The 17,932-nt window shown below is 49.5% G+C and overlaps 1 protein-coding gene across 4 annotated transcripts in view; it reads left to right on the top strand.

The window, feature by feature from the left end:
- Window positions 1-271: 271 nt before the first annotated feature.
- The window catches only part of EPB41L4B (erythrocyte membrane protein band 4.1 like 4B), a 108,330-nt gene continuing 90,669 nt past the window's right edge, over window positions 272-17,932 (top strand). For all 4 annotated transcript variants that reach the window (XM_016213678.2, XM_087822813.1, XM_087822812.1 and 1 more), the window contains exon 1: window positions 272-574. In XM_016213678.2, the coding sequence (XP_016069164.2) occupies window positions 272-574 (303 nt within the window). The remainder of the gene's footprint in view (window positions 575-17,932) is intronic.

Here is a 17,932-nt window from a genome sequence, read left to right as displayed (position 1 = left end):
GGGACGGCTCCGGGGCCGCCTGGAGCGCGCCCTCCCTCCTGCGGCCACTCGCAGTCGGCGCTGGCCCGGCCCGCGCGCCCCGCAGGCAGCCGGAGCGCGGCCTCGGCCTCAGCGGGAGCGAGCCCGGGGCCGCAGCCCGCGGGAGGCGGCGCGGGCGGCCGCGGGCACTGACGGCGGCGCGGGGAGCTCCCGGGCGGCGGCGCGGCGGCGGCGGCGGCGGCGGCGGCGGCGGCGGCGCAAGGGGCGGAGGCAGGGGGCGCCCCCAGCCAGGATGCTGCGGTTCTTACGCCGGACCTTTGGCCGCCGCTCCATGCAGCTCTACGCGCGGGGCGCGGCAGGGCGCGGGGCCGCCGGGCTGGGGGACGAGCGCGACGGGGGGCCGCGGGGGGGCCCGGCCGCCGCCGCCTCCTCGCCGCTGCCCGCCGCCCCCGGGGGCAGCGTGTTCCCGGCCGGCGGAGGGCCCCTGCTCACGGGCGGCGCGGCCGTGCACATCTCCGCCGCGGGCGCTGCCAAGGCCACCCTCTACTGCCGCGTCTTCCTGCTGGACGGGACCGAAGTGAGCGTGGACCTGCCGGTGAGTGACGGGACGGGGCTGGTCCGGGCGCTGGCACCCCGCGCCCCTGGAGGCAGCCCCCCTTCTCCTCTGGGGCGCTCCCCTTGCGCCTTTCCGGGGATCCCCTCCCCCTTCTGAGAGTTCTCCTTAACCCTGCTTCCCTCTCGAGCCATCCCGTCCCAGTCTTATGGGGCCCCGTGCCTGGCGCGCCCCCCCCCCCCTTGGCGCACTGTGCTGCTGGGTTACACCTTTTTGGCTCCCACCTCGTCCTTTGGGTCTCACCCCCTCCCCAGCGCACCCACTCCCGGAGTCCCGAGTCCCCGCCCCCTGGCGCGGGTGACAGGTGTTTCCCTTCGCCCCCCAGATTCCAGCCGGGGCCTTCTTGGTGCTGGATTATTGGTTAGAAAATACCAAAGCAATGCGGGGCTGCCCTGGCGTGGGCCGCTTGCCCGGCCTCCCCCCAAAGTCGCCACCAGGCCTTGGTGAGCTGACTGGGAGGAGAAGCCCTCGCTCTTGCTGCCGGGCAGGTGCCAAGTTTGGGAGGGAGTCAGAGGACCATTTCTGCTCTCTCCGGATCCCCTCTCGGTGTCCCACCCCACCCCACCCATCCATCCATCCATCCCTCCCTCCCTCCCAAAGAGCCCCCTCAAGGCTCGCACACTCGCAGGGGGTTGGGCGATTTGGGAGCTAACTCTAGAACCGACTCGCTTGGACGTGGCCAACTTTGAGCTCGCAGAGCCCTTGCTGGGGCGCTGGGACTCGGCCCCGGGGCGCCCACGAGGCCTGGACGCGCCGGACTTTACCCGGGTCTACGTGCGCGGGGCCGCCGAGGCATCCCGGGGTGGTGGCGGCGCCCCGGCCGAGTCCCCGGCCACCCGCCCACAGGTGGTTGCACCCCGCCTCCCTCCAGAGGAGAGCCAGGCCCGCGCTGCCGTCCTCCCCCGGCGCCCGGCGCGTCTTTCTAGCCGAGGGGCCAGATCTGATCAAATCAAATCTGCACATTAATGGGGCGCCTACTGTGCACCGGGCGCTGCGGCAGACCGTGCCTTTGGGAATCTTTGGGTGTGACTGGGGACACAGCAGCTTTAAGGTGAATGTTACAGATGACCTCAAAGGCTTCAAGGGGGGAAAGTAACATTCCCAGACTTCTAAACAAGCACTTAGGCCTTCCCGGGTGGGAGAAATTCGTTGGACTTCATGGGAACTAGGAACACGTAAGGGTTTTAGATGGGAAAATCAGAGCCTGCCTGGCCTGGGGTTTAACGCTTCCCTCTGCAGGTTTAATTTCGAGACAGTTTCAATTTATGGCAATTTTATTTTTTATGGCGCCTAGTGCTCTCCATAGGATATCATTTTGTTATGATAATACCCTTTTGGGGTTTTTTTTTTATTCATGGAAAAGAGCCAACATTCCAGTGCTTTAGAGCTGTTGTCTAAAATAGCATTAAAATGTTGCTGCCGCCCAAGATTGAGGCTCTCTAGTTTTTATTTAGCTGGGAGAGGAGGCCTGAAGAGCGGAGAGGAGTGCAGAGGGGAGCAGGCTGCCTCTGGAGTGGGCAGCTTGTGTGTGGAGAGGATGTGGCGTATTTTGCATCTCTGATCTGGGAGAGGAATACTCTCCTTGGGAACTTCCCTGGGGATGGTTCGTTTGGAAAATGTATTGCTTCTGTCAGGTTTGTGCGACAGGCTTAAGTGGTGTTTCTGGGGTGAAAAATGCCAACTGAGTAAAGTGCATTCATGGTGAATAGACCTTTACAGGTCGGGGCAGGAATGCTGACTTATTATAGCTGGTGGAGCCCTTGGGGTGGGGGGTAATTTCCATCCTAAAAGGTTTCTTCACTTTATAAAAGGCTACTTGACAGAATAATTCGCCAGGTTTTCTTATAATGGTGGATATTTTTATGTTTTAAGATGTGATTTAGTGAACCCCAGATTTTATTTATACACACACACACACACACACACACCGTCCAAAGGCGAATGAAAAGCAAATGCTGGCTTTTGTCATGTGAGCCCTCAGGGAGGAAGGAAGAAAAATCACCAGTGAGCATGGCTCACCGATTTAAAGATTTATTACATATTAGAACTGCATCGCAGTCTCCTGCACTAGTCTTCCCAGATCAGAGTTTTAGTTCTTGTCATTAGTTCTCGGAGCTGCGTGGTTAGCGCCAGGCAGCCAGCTCCCCGTGAGCTGCTAGCATGGGTGCTCCCTCCTCAGACCCTTTGCACCACGCTCCCTTATCTTTTTGGCATTTGGCCCCACTTGTCATTTGTATTCTCTTCTGCATCCCTGGATTTCTCCCGCTTCCTGGGCTCCGGTGTTGCTTGGCTGCCTGGCTCACAGATAGGATTTACCTTTGACCGCCATACCCCTAAGCTGGATTTTCTGTCTCCAGTCACTTCCACAGGCGCTTGCCCAGCTAACTGTGGCTCCTTTGTAATTAAAACCCTCTGGTGGTGTTAGCTTCAAGAATGTCTTTGTTAAGCATGCTAAAAGTGGTTATGCATCTGCATAAGCCCATTATTTTTTTTTAGCCCTGGTCCGGACACTTGTGTTCTGAAATTGCCTGTAATACAGCACCCACCTCAGTGTGACTGTGCCAGGGCACCTATTTTCAGTTCAGTCAACATTTATGGAGCATCTTCAATGTGCTGAGCGCTGTGCTGTGGACAGAAAGATGAATGAGAGGTGGCCTTGGGGCTCTTGGGAAACATGTCTTCTTATTCTAAGTGATGCTAGGTGATACCACAGGCGCACCTAGACAGGGTGCTGGGGATGGACAGACAGCCTGGGGGAATGGGGAGGACTTCCTGGAGACTTTGCCACTTGGGATGATAGGATCTCAAATCCAGTGTCCCCTGTGCATTTTTAGAATACCTAGTGTGTCAAGTCAACTTCTGGGCCAAGCCACAGCCCAGTTGTTATGTCTGATAAGGGAAGAGGCAACTGTAATTGTCTTCTCAGGCAATCCTGTTCTGACAGGGCCTGGAGGCCCCTGGTCTGGTGGTGGGCTCTGTCCCCTAGCACACCTGCGTGCCCTTAACCTTTGCTGTGGATAGTCGGTGGTTTCTCAGTCCTTGATAAAATGTGAATTAAAGGATCTTTTTTTTTAAAATTCCATCTATGACATGCAGTCTAACGTGGGTTGGCTTTACAAACCAGCTTCCAAAAGAGTCCTTGGCTGACCCTACCAACCAGAGTGCCACTCAGAGCCATTCCTCTTTAGAAAACCTGGTCTTGCCTTGGAAGCTGCCTCTCTTTCGTTAGCCCAGCCCTCAGGTGTGGTCTGGTCAGCGGGGCAGCACTCCCTCGGCCTGCCCTAGACACTTTCCTTCTATTAATGCAGCTGAAGATCCCATTCGTGTGCTTGGCAGCGGCACCCACTGTTGACTCATATTAGCTCTCTGTTGACTAAATCCCTGGCATCGCTTTTGCTCGTGCGGCTGTTGCTCAGCCTCGTCTCTCCCCTCCCCTGCGTGCACAGTCTTCCAGCAGCTCTGTGTGGAAAGCTGTTAGGATGTGTGGCTGGCTGGTTAGCACTCCCACTATGCCTTGGGGGGCATGGCTTTGTTGGCCAGTATTGCATTTGACAAAATTGCTTTCATTGTCTCTGGAACTCCACATTGATTCATTGTAGTTCAGTACAAACATGGAGAGTTTCAGGGTTAGCAGAGCCATGGTTGAGTCTTGCAGGCTGCCTGGGCAGCCTCCGTCAACTTAAGCTCTCTGAGCCTTGATTTTATGGTCTTTAAAATGGGGATGTTGGGAGGATTATATGACAAGAAGGATACAAACAGCCTCAGTAAACAGCAGGGTGCTGAAGGGTGACCCATAGGTTGTAATATGTCTCACGCCTTCTCTTTGGCCTAGGGAAAGGGTTAGGAAACATTTCTAGTAGTGAACATTAAAGAAAAAAAAGAAGCTGTGCCAGAAAGGTTAAACATTGCTTGGTTCTCCTTTAGTGGATATTGGAAGTTTGATGTAGTGTGAGAGATGAGAAAACAGTGCCCCACCCCCCAACAGAAAAATGCAGGTTCTTAGGATTTTAGGACTGGAATTTCTAATCCAACAAAACATACATGATACAATGTAAAGATCATATGTCTGTTTTGGAGTTGAAAGGGATCCTAGACAGCATGTACCCCACCCATTGAGTAGATGGGAAACTGAGGCCTGCGAATATAAAGTGACTTACCTTTAGTTACTCAGTGAAGAGTTGGGATGGGCTACTTTGGGAACCTGATTGTATAGCCTCTGGAGGTGAGTGTAGGGTCAGTGGTGGGAAGGCAGTCTAATCCCTAGTCCTAACACAGGATCACTTGGGGGGGGGGGGGGGAGGTATGGTCCCAGCAATTGCAAATAGGGCACATTTGCCCCAACAATGGGAAACTCCAGTAAAATGATTCTCTAATATCAGTGACCTCAAAGTACATCTGGGATTTATTTCTCTGGTTAAAATTCCCAGAATTTCTGATTCAGTAGTTCAGAAAGCTGGACTTTCAACAAGTACTTCAGGTGATTCAGATGAAGGTGGTCCCTTCACAGCCTTTGAAAAACACCAGCTCTAGAACTGTGAGAACAGAGAGCAGCCCCACTATTCCTGTAGGCAATGGGGCAGGGCCTGCCGTCTTTGAGCTGGGGGTTGAGAGTATCACACCTGAGCTTTAGGGAGCCCGTTTTGGGCACGCAGAGTGGAGGCTGGGCTGGAGGAGGGACTCAGTTATGCTGTTGCAACAGTCCAGGTGCCTGGTGATGAAGGCCTGGCCAGGACAAGGGGCAGAGTGCCAGAGCAGTTTGCAGGTGGGGTCAATTGAGTGTATGGGGGAGGGAGAGGGCGGAGGTGCATCAGAGTGTAGCTTAGAGGGCAAGGGTAGCTTCACCTCAGTTGTGGGAAGAAACGGGGGACCATATAAGATACCCCAGGAAATAGGAGAAGGCTGCTCCTCATTTCTGCCCTCTCCCAAGGTTCTGGCTGCCATCGACACCTTGCCTTATCCCAGGTTTCTGGGTAGGTGGCTTTTTCCTGTCCTTGTGGGCAAAGGTGTTGGTTCATGGTGGCCCTCCAGTGCTTATCCCACCTCTACCCTGTCCCAGATCATGAATGAGACTGTGGGGAGGGAGCTTTGGATACCTACATGGGTCATGAGTTTGTGTACTTTTAAAAATACCTTGTTTTGAAAGGAGGGTGGGGGGGGTAGAGGCTGAACATCCTTCCCAGGTGGGATATAGGTGCAATCTCCAACTCCGGTTCCACGCTTGCTGAATAGTCACTATTAATATGGGGCGGGGGGTTAGGGGGCGTCTGTCCAGCCTCCCCAGTGCCAGTAACATGCCCCTACACTGGTCCAGGACTAAGCAAATACTAACTTGCTAAGCACTTTCACGTGCATAATATCATAATCTCAGTTAATTCTGTCTCTAGCACACTGCAGTGGATGAAGGCACAGGTCTGTTTAATTTTGAAATAGCAAAAGGCGGAGGCAAGTAGAACTTCCCCTTAAATTCTTGTACCAGGACTCGGAAAAAATTCACTGCATAACCACAGAAATCCTCCACCCACAGCTGGTCGTCTCCAGGGCCTGGCTCCCCGCCTGCCTCCTCCATGCCGCCTCCTTGGAGTGTTCTCTCCCGCAGCCACCTGGTCTGTCTGCGCTCCGGCCCCCTTCTCTGGCCCCTGGCAGCTGCCTGCGGGCAGGGTCAGCGGCTGGTCCCGCTTTGTTTTATTTATTCAGTTTGGTGTGTGCTTTCCTCCCTTACTTTCATTTCACACTAAAACATGTTTCAAAGCAGAATGATTGGAAAAAGTAGAGAAGCAAGAGACATTAAAACATCATCTAAAATCTCATCAGAGATAACCACTGTTAAAACTGCGGTGTGTATCCATCTGTACCTTTTCTTTCTGCTTGTAAATGTAAAGATGCACTTAAAATGGTGAATTTATATGGGTCAGTGCACATCCCTTTCCCCCTTTCAGCACAATTGAATAGGAACCGTGCATAGACCCCAAGTTTGTGTCTCTTTAGGGTGGGGCAGGAGATTTGTGGTCTGGGAAGATCCTCAAGAGGGGGCTGTGGCTGAGCCCCCCCCCCCACGTCCCCGAGGTGGATGGGGACCCAAGGTTCCGAGCCTCAGAATGTAGGTTTGATGGCCATAATTCTTCAACAGTGAGGTCAGAAGTTTTTTAAAAAGTGCTTAATAGAACCAGGTTAAAATTATCACAATGAAAAGCATTTTACATATTCCCTTTCTGCTGCATAGTAACTGGTTGGTTTCACTTTGTTCCCTTAAATCTTCGTGCTTTTGTATACATTTGTAAGCATGGTGTGTATCCTTTTACTCTTCCTCCGATGCAGGCCTTCCTGACACACTTCTCACCAATTTGTTGCCCTCTTTTGTGCTTTTTGTGCTTCTTCCGATCTACTTATTTTCACCCCTCATTCTGTGTGTGTGTGTGAGTGAGGCGTGAGTAATATTTATCTCTACTTGTCTTTTGGAGCTGGAGGTTGATACAAAGCACCTGGTATCTTACCTGTTGGCAGTTGTACCTCCAAGGCTGGCAGAATCTGGGTTACTTCTCTTAATTGCCACCATCTGGGCAGGTATTATTATCTTCTTTATTCATGGTCTCACAGGTGGCCTTGGGCCACTCAGCTAGTTAGGTTCCCTGACTCATCTTCCAGTGCCCCCCCACCCCCCATGCTATGCACAACCACCTTTCCTGTTTGACGTGTGTGCTCCTTGGAACTTTGCAGGAAGGTCAGAATCCTTTGTGATTCTGCAGGTCAGAATTTCGTACAATAACCTTCGCCCACCTCCAATCTCTCCTGAACCTCTTTGTCTTTAAGCCTCTTGGCATTTGGGTTCTGCCTACCACTTTCTCAGCATTTTTTTTGCAGGTTCTTTTCCCAAAAGTCATAGCTGGCTTAGTGCCCAGTCTTTCCTTTTTGAAGCTAAGACCTGGAAAACGATATCTCAAGGGTCCTGGGCTACCCATGGGATCATCCAGAGCTTCCTTGTGTCCCAGCACTGAGCTCGGTCCCCAGGCTGGGATTGTGCATGCTGCAGGCAGGGAGGATGAGGGCCACCTTGTTCCGCAGGTGCCTGTGGAGTCGGCATCTCTCAGCTCTGTGGGTCTCCTCAGTGCCTGGTTCGTGATTTGAATGTTGTCCCTATGTCCCTATCTACCTTACAGGTGCTCAGGCAGGTGAAGTAGGCCTGACAGTGATTGTACCCGCTCTCATGTTCAGCTGCACCTGTTCTGAATTTTGGATTTTCTTAAAAATTGTGATAAAATATAACATAAAATTTACCGTTTTAAATGTATAGAGTACAGTGACATTAAGAACATTCGTATTGTTGGGCAGCTATTACCACCATCCATCTCCAGAACATTTTCATCTCTCAGACTGAAACTCTTCTCATTAAACACTCACTCCCCATTCTTCCCTCCCCCAGCCCCTGGCAGCCACCCTTCTACTTTCTGTTTCCATGAACCTCATTATTCTTGGTACCTCATATAAGTAGAATCATACAGTACTTCTGCATTTATGTCTGGCTTCTTTCACTTAGCGCAATGTCTTCGAGTTTCATCCATGGTGTAGCATGTGTCAGAACGGCATTCCTTTTTATGGCTGAATAGTATTCCAGTGTGTGTATATACCACACTTACCCATTCATCGGAGTTATGGGTTTCTGTGCTGGTCCAGGCCTTCCTTCTGAACTCAATTCTACCCGTTCATTAGTGGCACTGCCATTAGAGGCTTGGATATTTCTAGCCCTTCCCTTCTGTTGTTTTTTTTAAATCCTCACCTAAGAATAGTTTTTCCATTGATTTTTATAGTAGAAGGGGGGAGAGAGAGAGAGAAAGAGAGAGAGAGATCGATTGGTTGCCTCCTGCATGAGCCTTGACCAGAGCCAGGGATCGAACCTGCAACCGAGGTACATGCCCTGGATCGGGAATCTAATCTGGCACCCTTGGGTCAGCAGGGCAGCTCTCTAACCACAGAGCAAAACCGGGCAGGGCTCCCTTTTGGTTTTGTTCTTGCCATTCTGGCATCTCTCCTCTGGGACTGTTCTGCTTCATGCTCATCTCCCTCCCAGGTTGTCTGGTCTTAGTTTTCCCCCTTACATTTTTGTCTGAATTGCTCAGTTTTGGCAAACCTCTGTATAGCACATTCTCTACATTTTTAAATGATGAAATATAAATATAAAAGAGTGTCTATAACATGAATAGTTTAAAGAAAAATAATAACCATTAATGTTCCCACCATCCAGCTTAAGAACAAAGACCATCACCATGCTGTTAACCTCCCCCACACCAAGCGCCTCCCAGTTCCATTCCCCCCTCCCAATTCCTGACTTTGTCTTTCATCTCTTCCTTTTCATATTGGTTTGCTGCTTGTGTATGTTTCCCTAAACACTATGCGGTTAGTTTGGCATGTTTGTGAACTTTATATAAATGGAGTTTTCGCTCAGTACTGTGTCTGTGAGATTCATACACATTGAGGAGGTAGCTGTAGTTCTTACTGCTTTATAGTTACTCCATTGCAGGAATCTATTTAAATGTATCCTTTGTTGGTGGATATTTGGGATGTTTTCAGTTTGGGACTATTAGAAAAAAAATGCTGCTTTGAACCTTTTGGAAATGGTCTGCTGGTACACATATGCAAGCAAGTGCAAGCACTTCTGGATGTGCTCCCTGGAGTGCAATCGTGGGAGGTTGGTGGGCAGGGCCTTTGAAGAGCTTTTGAAAGTTTTCCTGGAGTCCCAGCAGCATGTTAAAACATCTGCTGACCCATTCTTCTCCATCACTTGTTATTGTGCAGCTTTTCTGCTTTATTTTTCCAAACTGATGGGAGTTCGTGGGAATTCCTTCCGTTCTTCACTTCTCCCCAGCTATTAGTGGGGTTGTGCATCCCTCCACATGCTTACAAACCATCTGTATTTCCTCCTGGAATGCCCCAGGCTGTGATTTTTGCCTGTTTTTTTTTCAGTCAAGTTGTATTTTTCTCTTGTGTTTTGCTCATTCCCTGCTGGTCTTTATAAGCTTGTCTCCCATCCCACCTTTCTCTTCCAGTGTTATAACCTCAATGGAAGCAGAGAGATCACTTCTCTTTAAGTCTCCAAATCCATATGCTTGCAGGCCTTTCCTTGTTAGGTAGGAATTAATGTTTTGACTTCAGTTTTGCTATGAATGACCTGAAGTCAGTTGCTGCTGGTGGCTCTGTGGTGTTCATTTCTACAGTTGGTGCAGGAAACTGGCCTCATTTAAAGCATCTGAGAGCACACAGAACAATAAGACAGGTTCCTGTCTTCAAGAAATTTAAGTGGAGATAAGTCACTATACCTGGTATGAAAAGTTCTATAAAGAGTTTTAAATAAGCTCAAAGGACGGCCTAAGGTGAGGAGAGGGGAGGGAAAAGTGGATGACCTGGAAAATTTCAGAGAGAACAGCGGGAGAGCAGCTGTCCTGGTGGCCAGATTGTCATATGCAGGAGCACTGAGGCTTGAAATAACACCCCAAGATTCTTGCTCCTTGCTCAGCCGCTGCCAGTGGGCCATTTCCCGTTGGATGTTGCTTCTTTGAAAAGGTTGAAACTCTGTCTTTAAAAGTTTTCAGTAGGTTTATTGAAAGAGTGTCTTTTCTTCTTCCGTGTCCCCCTTCTGTTTCTTCATCAGCTTCTTGACAGTGGTTTGGAATGTCTCCATTGACCTTGGATTCTTGACCTTGGCTTCTTCCTCTACCTTCCTCTGCACTCTCCAGGAGGTCCCCAATGAGCCCTTTGTATGTCTCCGGGCTGGAGGTGCCAGCGACACTTTAGGGAACTCAGATTCAGTGAACACTTAAGAGAGAAGGGAGCCAGGGCAGACAGTGGGGCAGCTGGAACCACTGGGTCTTACCTCTGAAGGAGCGCTTGGAGGCCGCGTGGGCCAGAGCCTCACTCTGGGCCAGCAGCTCCTTCGCTTCTTCGCCCCCCGTGGAGCCAGCTGCTGCTCACCTGTGGCAAATGAGCAGTAATTAGTGTGTAACAAGAGCCGTTTTCCTGCACGCAGCCCTCCAGGCTCCTACTCTCCATGGCCAAGTGGCATTCAGCAAGCCCCTTTGCCTCTCTGAGACTCCCCTACCTCTTCTGAAAGTGAATTGTGGTTTACGCCCTCACCCAGAGGAAACATTGCCTGCCCTGTCACCTGCCCGTGAGGAGGACGTGGGCTTCACCCAGGAAAGCCCAGGTAAACTGTAAAGGCTCAGGAGGGTTAGTTATTAACCCGCAGCGCACCCTGGCAGCATTTCACTGACTGCAGTCCTTTTATTGCTCCTGTTTGATGAGGCCCGAGACCCAGGGCCCACGCCACCTGCTCAGTCATTGCAATCTGTATTGGGTGGCATCAGTGCTGAGTGGATGGTAGTGACGGTAGCGGGTCAGAGTTCAGACTGGCTTGGAACTGGCCCCAGCTTATGCCCACAAGCCGAGAGGGCAGATCCCAGGGGATCCTTGAGGGAGAAAGCTGACAGAGGAGGTCTGGGTGGGGGATATTTTAATGGGACAGCAGGGAGCTCAAGGTTGGAGGTATCTTGTTCAGGACACCTCAGTCATCTACATAGCACTTCTTTTGCTTTGAAATCCAGAAGTCTTCAGCTTTGTTCTAAAAGTTATGGTGGATAATTTCTCTTCATTAAAGAGACTCCTGAAGAAAAATGCAAAATTTATGTGCTGCAACATGTCATGCATCTTATTAACTCATTTCAGTGAATGAGCTCTTCCACACATAGGAATTTTCTGGATGGCCACGGTCTATTCTGCTCACTGATGAGACCAGTTTTATTTCAGCTGTTCCATTTATTTATTAAAAACGACAACAACAAACATTAGGGATCATCTAGTATGTGTCAGGCCTTGTGAGGAATATGACATGGTCGAAAAATGCTTGAAAGGAGCTCATTTGGGGTGGGGTGTTCTTATTAAGTTGCATTGCACACCCCCTGGCCCTCTTAAAAAGGAGAAAGCTGCTTTAACCATACCAGGCAGAATGACTTGGGACCGTCAGTGCTGCCTTGTGGGGGTTCCTCGGAAGTAGCGGTGGGTTTCCATGGGGGATGGCAGAGGATTGCCAGTCCAGGTGGAGGCAGAGCATGAGCAGCCTCACTGAGGGCAATGGAATGCAGCTCATGGGGTGCCGGAGCAGGGGAGACGGGAAGGGAGGCTGAGACCACTTGGAGTTTGGCTCTGCAGGGAGGCTGAAGGTGGGCGGTCAGGCTAAGAGGCTGTTAGCTGCATTGTGGGTCTAAACTAGGATAACGTTGGCGTGGACGGGAAGGGCAGATACAGTGGAGTTTGAGGACTTGGAAACCAATGGATTTGGTGGCTGGATTTAGGAGTGGGGTGGAGAAGCTGAGATGTGACCCCCCCCATGTTTTGTGCATGGCAGGGTGGCAAGATTGAGAACCTAGGGGCAGCGGTAGGGAGGCACCCAACCTAGTACCATATTCGATTGGTCCTTGATTTTGTAAAGTTTGTAAATGTAAGATGTTTTTGGCATTTTTCTTTAAGAGGTCCTCCAAATGGTGTAAGCTTTAAGGTGCTGCACATCCTGAATTCACTCCTGGTTGTGTTTGAGACAAGGCCAGTGTGAGGCTCCCGCAGGTCAGACACCTGGAGAGCAGGCTGGAAAGGGTTTGAATGCAAGTCATGTCTGACAGGGCCAGCTGGGAGGCTGACACAGTGGCAGGAGCTAACTCCTGTATGTAGATCTGTCTAGAAGCCAGGCTCTCCGGGTTCAATAAAAAAATTGCAAGAGTAAATGATGAAAAGCCACAGGCATTTACTGAGGGCCTGCTGTATATACAGAAGCAAGCCAGGGGCCAGGTGGATACCAGACTGAGTCAAAGATGCACCCCTTTCCTTAAGCAACTGGCAGCTTAGCGAGAAGTGTCTATTGCGTTTTGCAGAGAACTCTGTGGCTTTTCAGTGCTTTTTCCTAGTGTTCTTGCTTAAGGAGGAAGAGCCAGGGGGCACTGCAAGTCAGCTCTTGTCAGTCAGAGCTGGGGGATGGTTGTAGCTCCATATTTTAGGTGCAGAAACTGGTATCTGGAACGTGGGACCCAGGGAAGAAAGCAGGACTTGAGTAATTCGTTGAAAATCCTGCCTCTGGATCCCAGTGTGGCTCATTTTTATCTCAGATGTTGATCTCGAAACTATAGCTGTCCACGTAAGATGGCATGAGAAGGGTGATGACGCATCTATACAGTTCGGCCCAAACCGAATTTTAAAACTTATGTTTTTGTATTCACATGCACTGTGCTGAGTGACATAAACCTTACACAGGAGTGCCTTCTGATTGATTCCGTTTACATGCAGTTCCAGGACGGGCAAAACTAACCCGTGGAGAAAACAAATGAGAAAAGCTGTTGCATCCGGAAAGTAGGGAGGGCCGGGGATTGACTGGCATTGGCACCGGGAACTTTATGGGGAGATAGGAATGTGCTGAATGGCATGGGGTGTGGGTTGCACAGACGGTTTCTTCCCCCCCCCCCATCGAAATACTTATTTCATTTTGATTATTGTTTTTTATTTTAATATTTTTAGAAATTATTTATAATTAGTGTATTTTAGAATTAAAGGCAGTGGTTTAATCATGATGTTATACAACCATTATAGCCATAAGTCATTCTAATTGGTCTCCATTAGTTCATTAGTCTCCATCCCTCAATCCTTAATAGCGATATTTCTGATACTAAAATATGATTATGTAATTCCCATGCTTAAATTACTTGAGACATTTTGAAATTTGGCAGACTCCAAATTCCTTTGCACAGAAGACGAAAATCAAATGCCTTAACATGGAAGACAAGCTCCTTTCCGATCCAGTCCTGCTTAGCCTTTTCTTCTCGCATAGCTCAATTTTCCCCGCTGACTGCTCACATATTCACCACACCTGAATTTATCTGCGCAGACGTTTTCACCTTTCAGAATGGAACAGCTCAGATTTTGTGCATTTCGATGGGAGTCAGTTTGCCACCATCCCTGAAAAAGACATGTGAAAAACTGAATGGAAGGCCAGGGAGGAACGAATGGAGGAAAAGAGAGTACAGAGTGTCGGTAGTTGTTAAGGCTGTGGCAGGTGTTTACTATTCTGTCTGCTTTGGATTTGTTTGAAATGGTCCATAATAAAGAGATTTTTAAAGAAAGAGCAGACCAGAAAAATATTTGTTAATTCTTCTGGAATCTTCTCCTGTCCTGGGAAAAAAGACTCTCTGGACAGTGGGGATGGTCCCAGCACCCTGGCCGTGGTCTGGGTTTGCTTACTTTCTGCTGCTGGGTGGCCATGAATTTTGCACTTTGACTTCTTCATACTGGAACCTGCCACCACCCCTGTCCTTTTGTCCCCTGTCATTTTGCTGTCCCTATGATCCAGGAATAGCCCTCCCCTTCTGTGGGACTTTGACCATCCCACTCCACCCATGACTTGTGCCTTCTTATCTCTGACTCCTCCAGGCCTCTGTGATTCCAAGTCGTTCTTGGCTGGGAGTGAATCCATAAAAGGTGGAGGGGCACTGTCCCCGTGTCCCCACACCGCTGCAAAAGAGTATGTGCTGTGCGAATCCATTTATACGAGCTTCCAAACAGGCAAAACAAACCTGCGGTACCAGTGGGAAGGAAGGAAAGCGTAGAGATTGGAAAGAGGCACACAGGGGCATCCGGGAGGCAGGTGATGTTCTGTTTTTTCACCTGGTTGGAGATTGCACAGATATGTTCACTTCTGATAATTTCTTGAGGTGTACACGTGTGACCTGTGCACTTTTATTATGTATGTCACATTTTAATTAAAAAGTAAACTACAGGCCTGTAAAAGGCTTTTAAAAAAGTCACATTTCACATTAAAAAATTCAAATTTGTAGGCTTTCTTAAAAAATTGGAAGATCTGATTGCACAGTCTGAATTCCCATGGAGTGGCAGTTGGTGGGTCAGTGTGGGGACTGTCCCCTATTCCTGATGATCCCCTCCACTCATGTGATGTCCCATCTGTGCACCTTTCAGCATGAGTTCCTCAAAGTGCCTGGCATGTGGCTGATACCTGTAATCCCGTACAGATTTTCCTCCCACTGACATACTGTAGATCTTTTAGACGATATTGGGGCTGGGGGATTCAATGTCTGGCTCATTAGCAGCCTTGCGGGCCTCATGGATTTGAATTCCTGGGGCACCTGGGTCTTATGTAAGAAACCATTCCAGTTGAGTCAGTTCTGCTTGAACTGGGGGAAATGGGTGCTAACTTCTGATCCATCCATAGCAGTTCAGGTTATACCTAGGCGTTTAGTTCTGTACGTAATTTGCTACTTGTGTGTTCTGTTTTGAAGAACGTACCTTAACAATACTACTTACTACTTAATGCTTGGTATTCAGTTGTTGCTTTTATAAATGCACATATGATTGGAAACATTTTTTCGTAGTTAATGAGTGAGGAAAGGCTAACTTTTTGTGTGGTGAACAGTCAGCATTCTTCTCTCACAGCTCACACTAACACAAACCACATGCCCCGGGGGAATTATCCTGGGAAGGCCATCTTGACAAGGCCAAGCCCACAGAGGGACTGTGAGCCTCACACCCTCCTTCCTCCATCTGAATGTGTCATTCTCTGCCTCCTTGAAGGAGACTTTTTAAAAAAGACTATTGACTCTCTCACACACACACCAAAAAAGAAAGAAAGGAAAGAAAACAAAAAATAAAAAGAGAGAAGAAAACCCAAAGGGCAGCCATAAAAAGACAGCTTTGTTTGTATATCCCTCATCAGATGAATGGATGGGGTGCCTTAGTTACAGCTTTATGACCTTAACTGCCAAGCTCACCATAGACAAGGTTAAAAGGTTTATGTGCTTTTCCACTCATTAACCTTTTTGAAAATCGTATGTGCACACAGAGCCAAGTAAATAGCCCTAAACTTCTGTGCCTTAGCAGTTGGTGTGATCACTGAAAGTACTAAAATTCAGGCACATTTGCTCGCTGGGTTCATTGTCCATACTTAAGGAATACCAGCTATGGGTGGGACTCCAGGAACTTGGGCTCCAAGACTACTGTGGCCCAGGCAGCGTCCAGGCTGTTGGGGACAGGTCTCACCATCAGTTCAGTCCCAGGAGGAGCACTGTGCAAAGTGTCCCCGGGCTGCCTGCCACCCAGCGAAGGCTCTGGATCTCCAGGGGAATGTGGTGGAAAGTTCCTGGAGCTTAGAGTTAGAGGCGTTGGCACAGCCCTGGCCCTGCTGGTAGCTAGTTGTGACCATGCCGGATGAGGCCCCCCTGCAGATGTTTTCATCGCACTCTCACCATCGCTTGCTGGAATGGATGCTGTGTTATCTCCACTTTACAGGCAGGAAACAGGCTCCGAAAGGTCCTGGGGCTTAGTTGGGATCATGTTTGTGAGTGATGGAGCCCAGATTCACACCTGGTCCTAACTCGAAGCCGTGTTCTTCACTGTGTTAGCCTGCTCGGGCTTCCATAACAAAATACCTCAGACCGGGAACAGAAATTTATTTTCTCACAGTTCTGGAGGCTGGAAATCCAAGATCAAGGTGCTGGCAAGGTTGGTTTCCTCTGAGGCCTCTCTCATTGGCTCATAGATGGCTCCCCTCTCCCTGTGTTTTCACACCGTCTCTTCCCTGTGCATGGGCTTCCCTAATGTCTCTGCCTGTCACCGTTCTCTTTCTCTCCTATTGATTAGACAGAGGAAGGGAGAGGGAGGGAGAGAGAAAGAGAGAAACATCAGTCGCCTGCAACCTGCATGCCTGGGCATGTGCCTCTACCGGAAATCGAATCCGCAACCTTTCAGAGCATGGGAGGACACTCAGCCAGTTGAGCCACACTGGCCAGGATGACCTTTCTCCCTTTATCAGGACATAGATAGGGTTGGGGCCCACCCTAATTAACTCATTTAACTTAATTACCTCTTCAAAGGCTCTATCTCCAAACACAGCTCCATTCTAAGGCCCTGGAGCTTAGGGTTCCAACTTACGAATTTTGGGGGCACACAGTTCAGCCCATAACACTCCCCTGTCACTTAACCCCCATAAAGCTCGTCTTCCTCTGTGAAGGAGCTTGCTACCAAAACGAGGCCACCTCAGTCACCCGGCGTGTTTTGTGGGTGAGTCTTGGGGCTGAGCCCTGTGAAATCTGTCATTTCCCTTCATCCTCAAACATTCTTACCAGGTGAGAAACTTCCTGACATGGAGCTTGACCTGAGCTGAGTCACGGAGGTGGGACTCAGACCCCCTGGAGCCCACGCCTTCAGCCACTGCCTCTCGGGGCGTGTCTCGACTTCCAGATTGTCCTTTCTGAGCTGGAAAGGGCTCCACAGAGAAAAAAGCCCAGTCCTTACAGAACTGGTTGTTAGGGAAGCTTCAGGTGTGCCAGGTAGCCTTGACCTGCCTGACTTTGCAAATTTAGTCACATACCTAAGTTGCAGGATGGGTGGGGGCAGTTGTCCACTCCAAGTTGGTTCTTTCTCTTCAGGTCTCTTGGCCGGGTTTGCTGGGCATGTGTTGCATGTTTACTCATGTGGAGTTACTTCCCTTCAGAATTGCATGGAGGGGGAATCAGAAATCTGGCTGCAAAAAGTAATTTGGCAATTTATTTTCAGGACTGCCCTTCTCCCAGCAGCTTGTTTCAAACTCAACCCCTGGCACCAAGACATCCATCATTTTAATTGCATGCGACTGTTTAGTCAGGCACAAATTTGTTTCTTTTTCTTTTTGCTTTCTCCCGTGCTTTGGGGTGTTTTTTGTTTTTTGTTTTCCCCCTGGTCCACCATTTAAAAAAGCCAGAAATACTTCCCCAAACCAAGCACTTTTTGTAGTCAGAGTTTTTAACACTGAGGTTTCTGTGGGTTGTGGCTTTTTTTTGTTTGGTTTTTTTGATGCTGCATATTTGGTTCTTTGCCTTTCCAAAGCAGAAACAGTAGGCAAGGCTTACCTTTCCCTCCATCATGACCATCAGATAACGGTCATCTGGAGATAATCCTAAGAAAGAAAATGGTGTTGATCTCAGGGTCAGAAGGCTCATGTTCTAGTCTTGGCTTTGCCATGGCTTCCAGGCAATGTGACCTGCTTCTGGCTTGTTTTACCCATCTGTAAAATGAGGCACTTGAATGTGCTGATTTCTAGAACTTTCTTGTGTTCTCGCTGGTAACTTGGTGGCTGAGTAGGGCTCCGGACCAAGCTGTGGTCACTGTGGCTGCCTGAGGATGTCCATTGAGGAGCTTGTCCTGTTCTCCATCAAATGTTTCTATTCTGCTGGGTCACAGATTATGGTACTTTAGTTCAAGGCTAAAAATCAATCCTGCCCTAGCCGGTGTGGCTCAGTTGGTTGGAGCATCATCCTGTGCACCGGA

This window comes from Miniopterus natalensis, chromosome 12, assembly GCF_054644295.1.
Source record: "Miniopterus natalensis isolate mMinNat1 chromosome 12, mMinNat1.hap1, whole genome shotgun sequence".
Taxonomy (NCBI): Eukaryota; Metazoa; Chordata; class Mammalia; order Chiroptera; family Miniopteridae; genus Miniopterus; species Miniopterus natalensis.
Note: the sequence above shows the minus strand (reverse complement) of the source record. Positions and strands in the feature narration are given on the sequence as shown.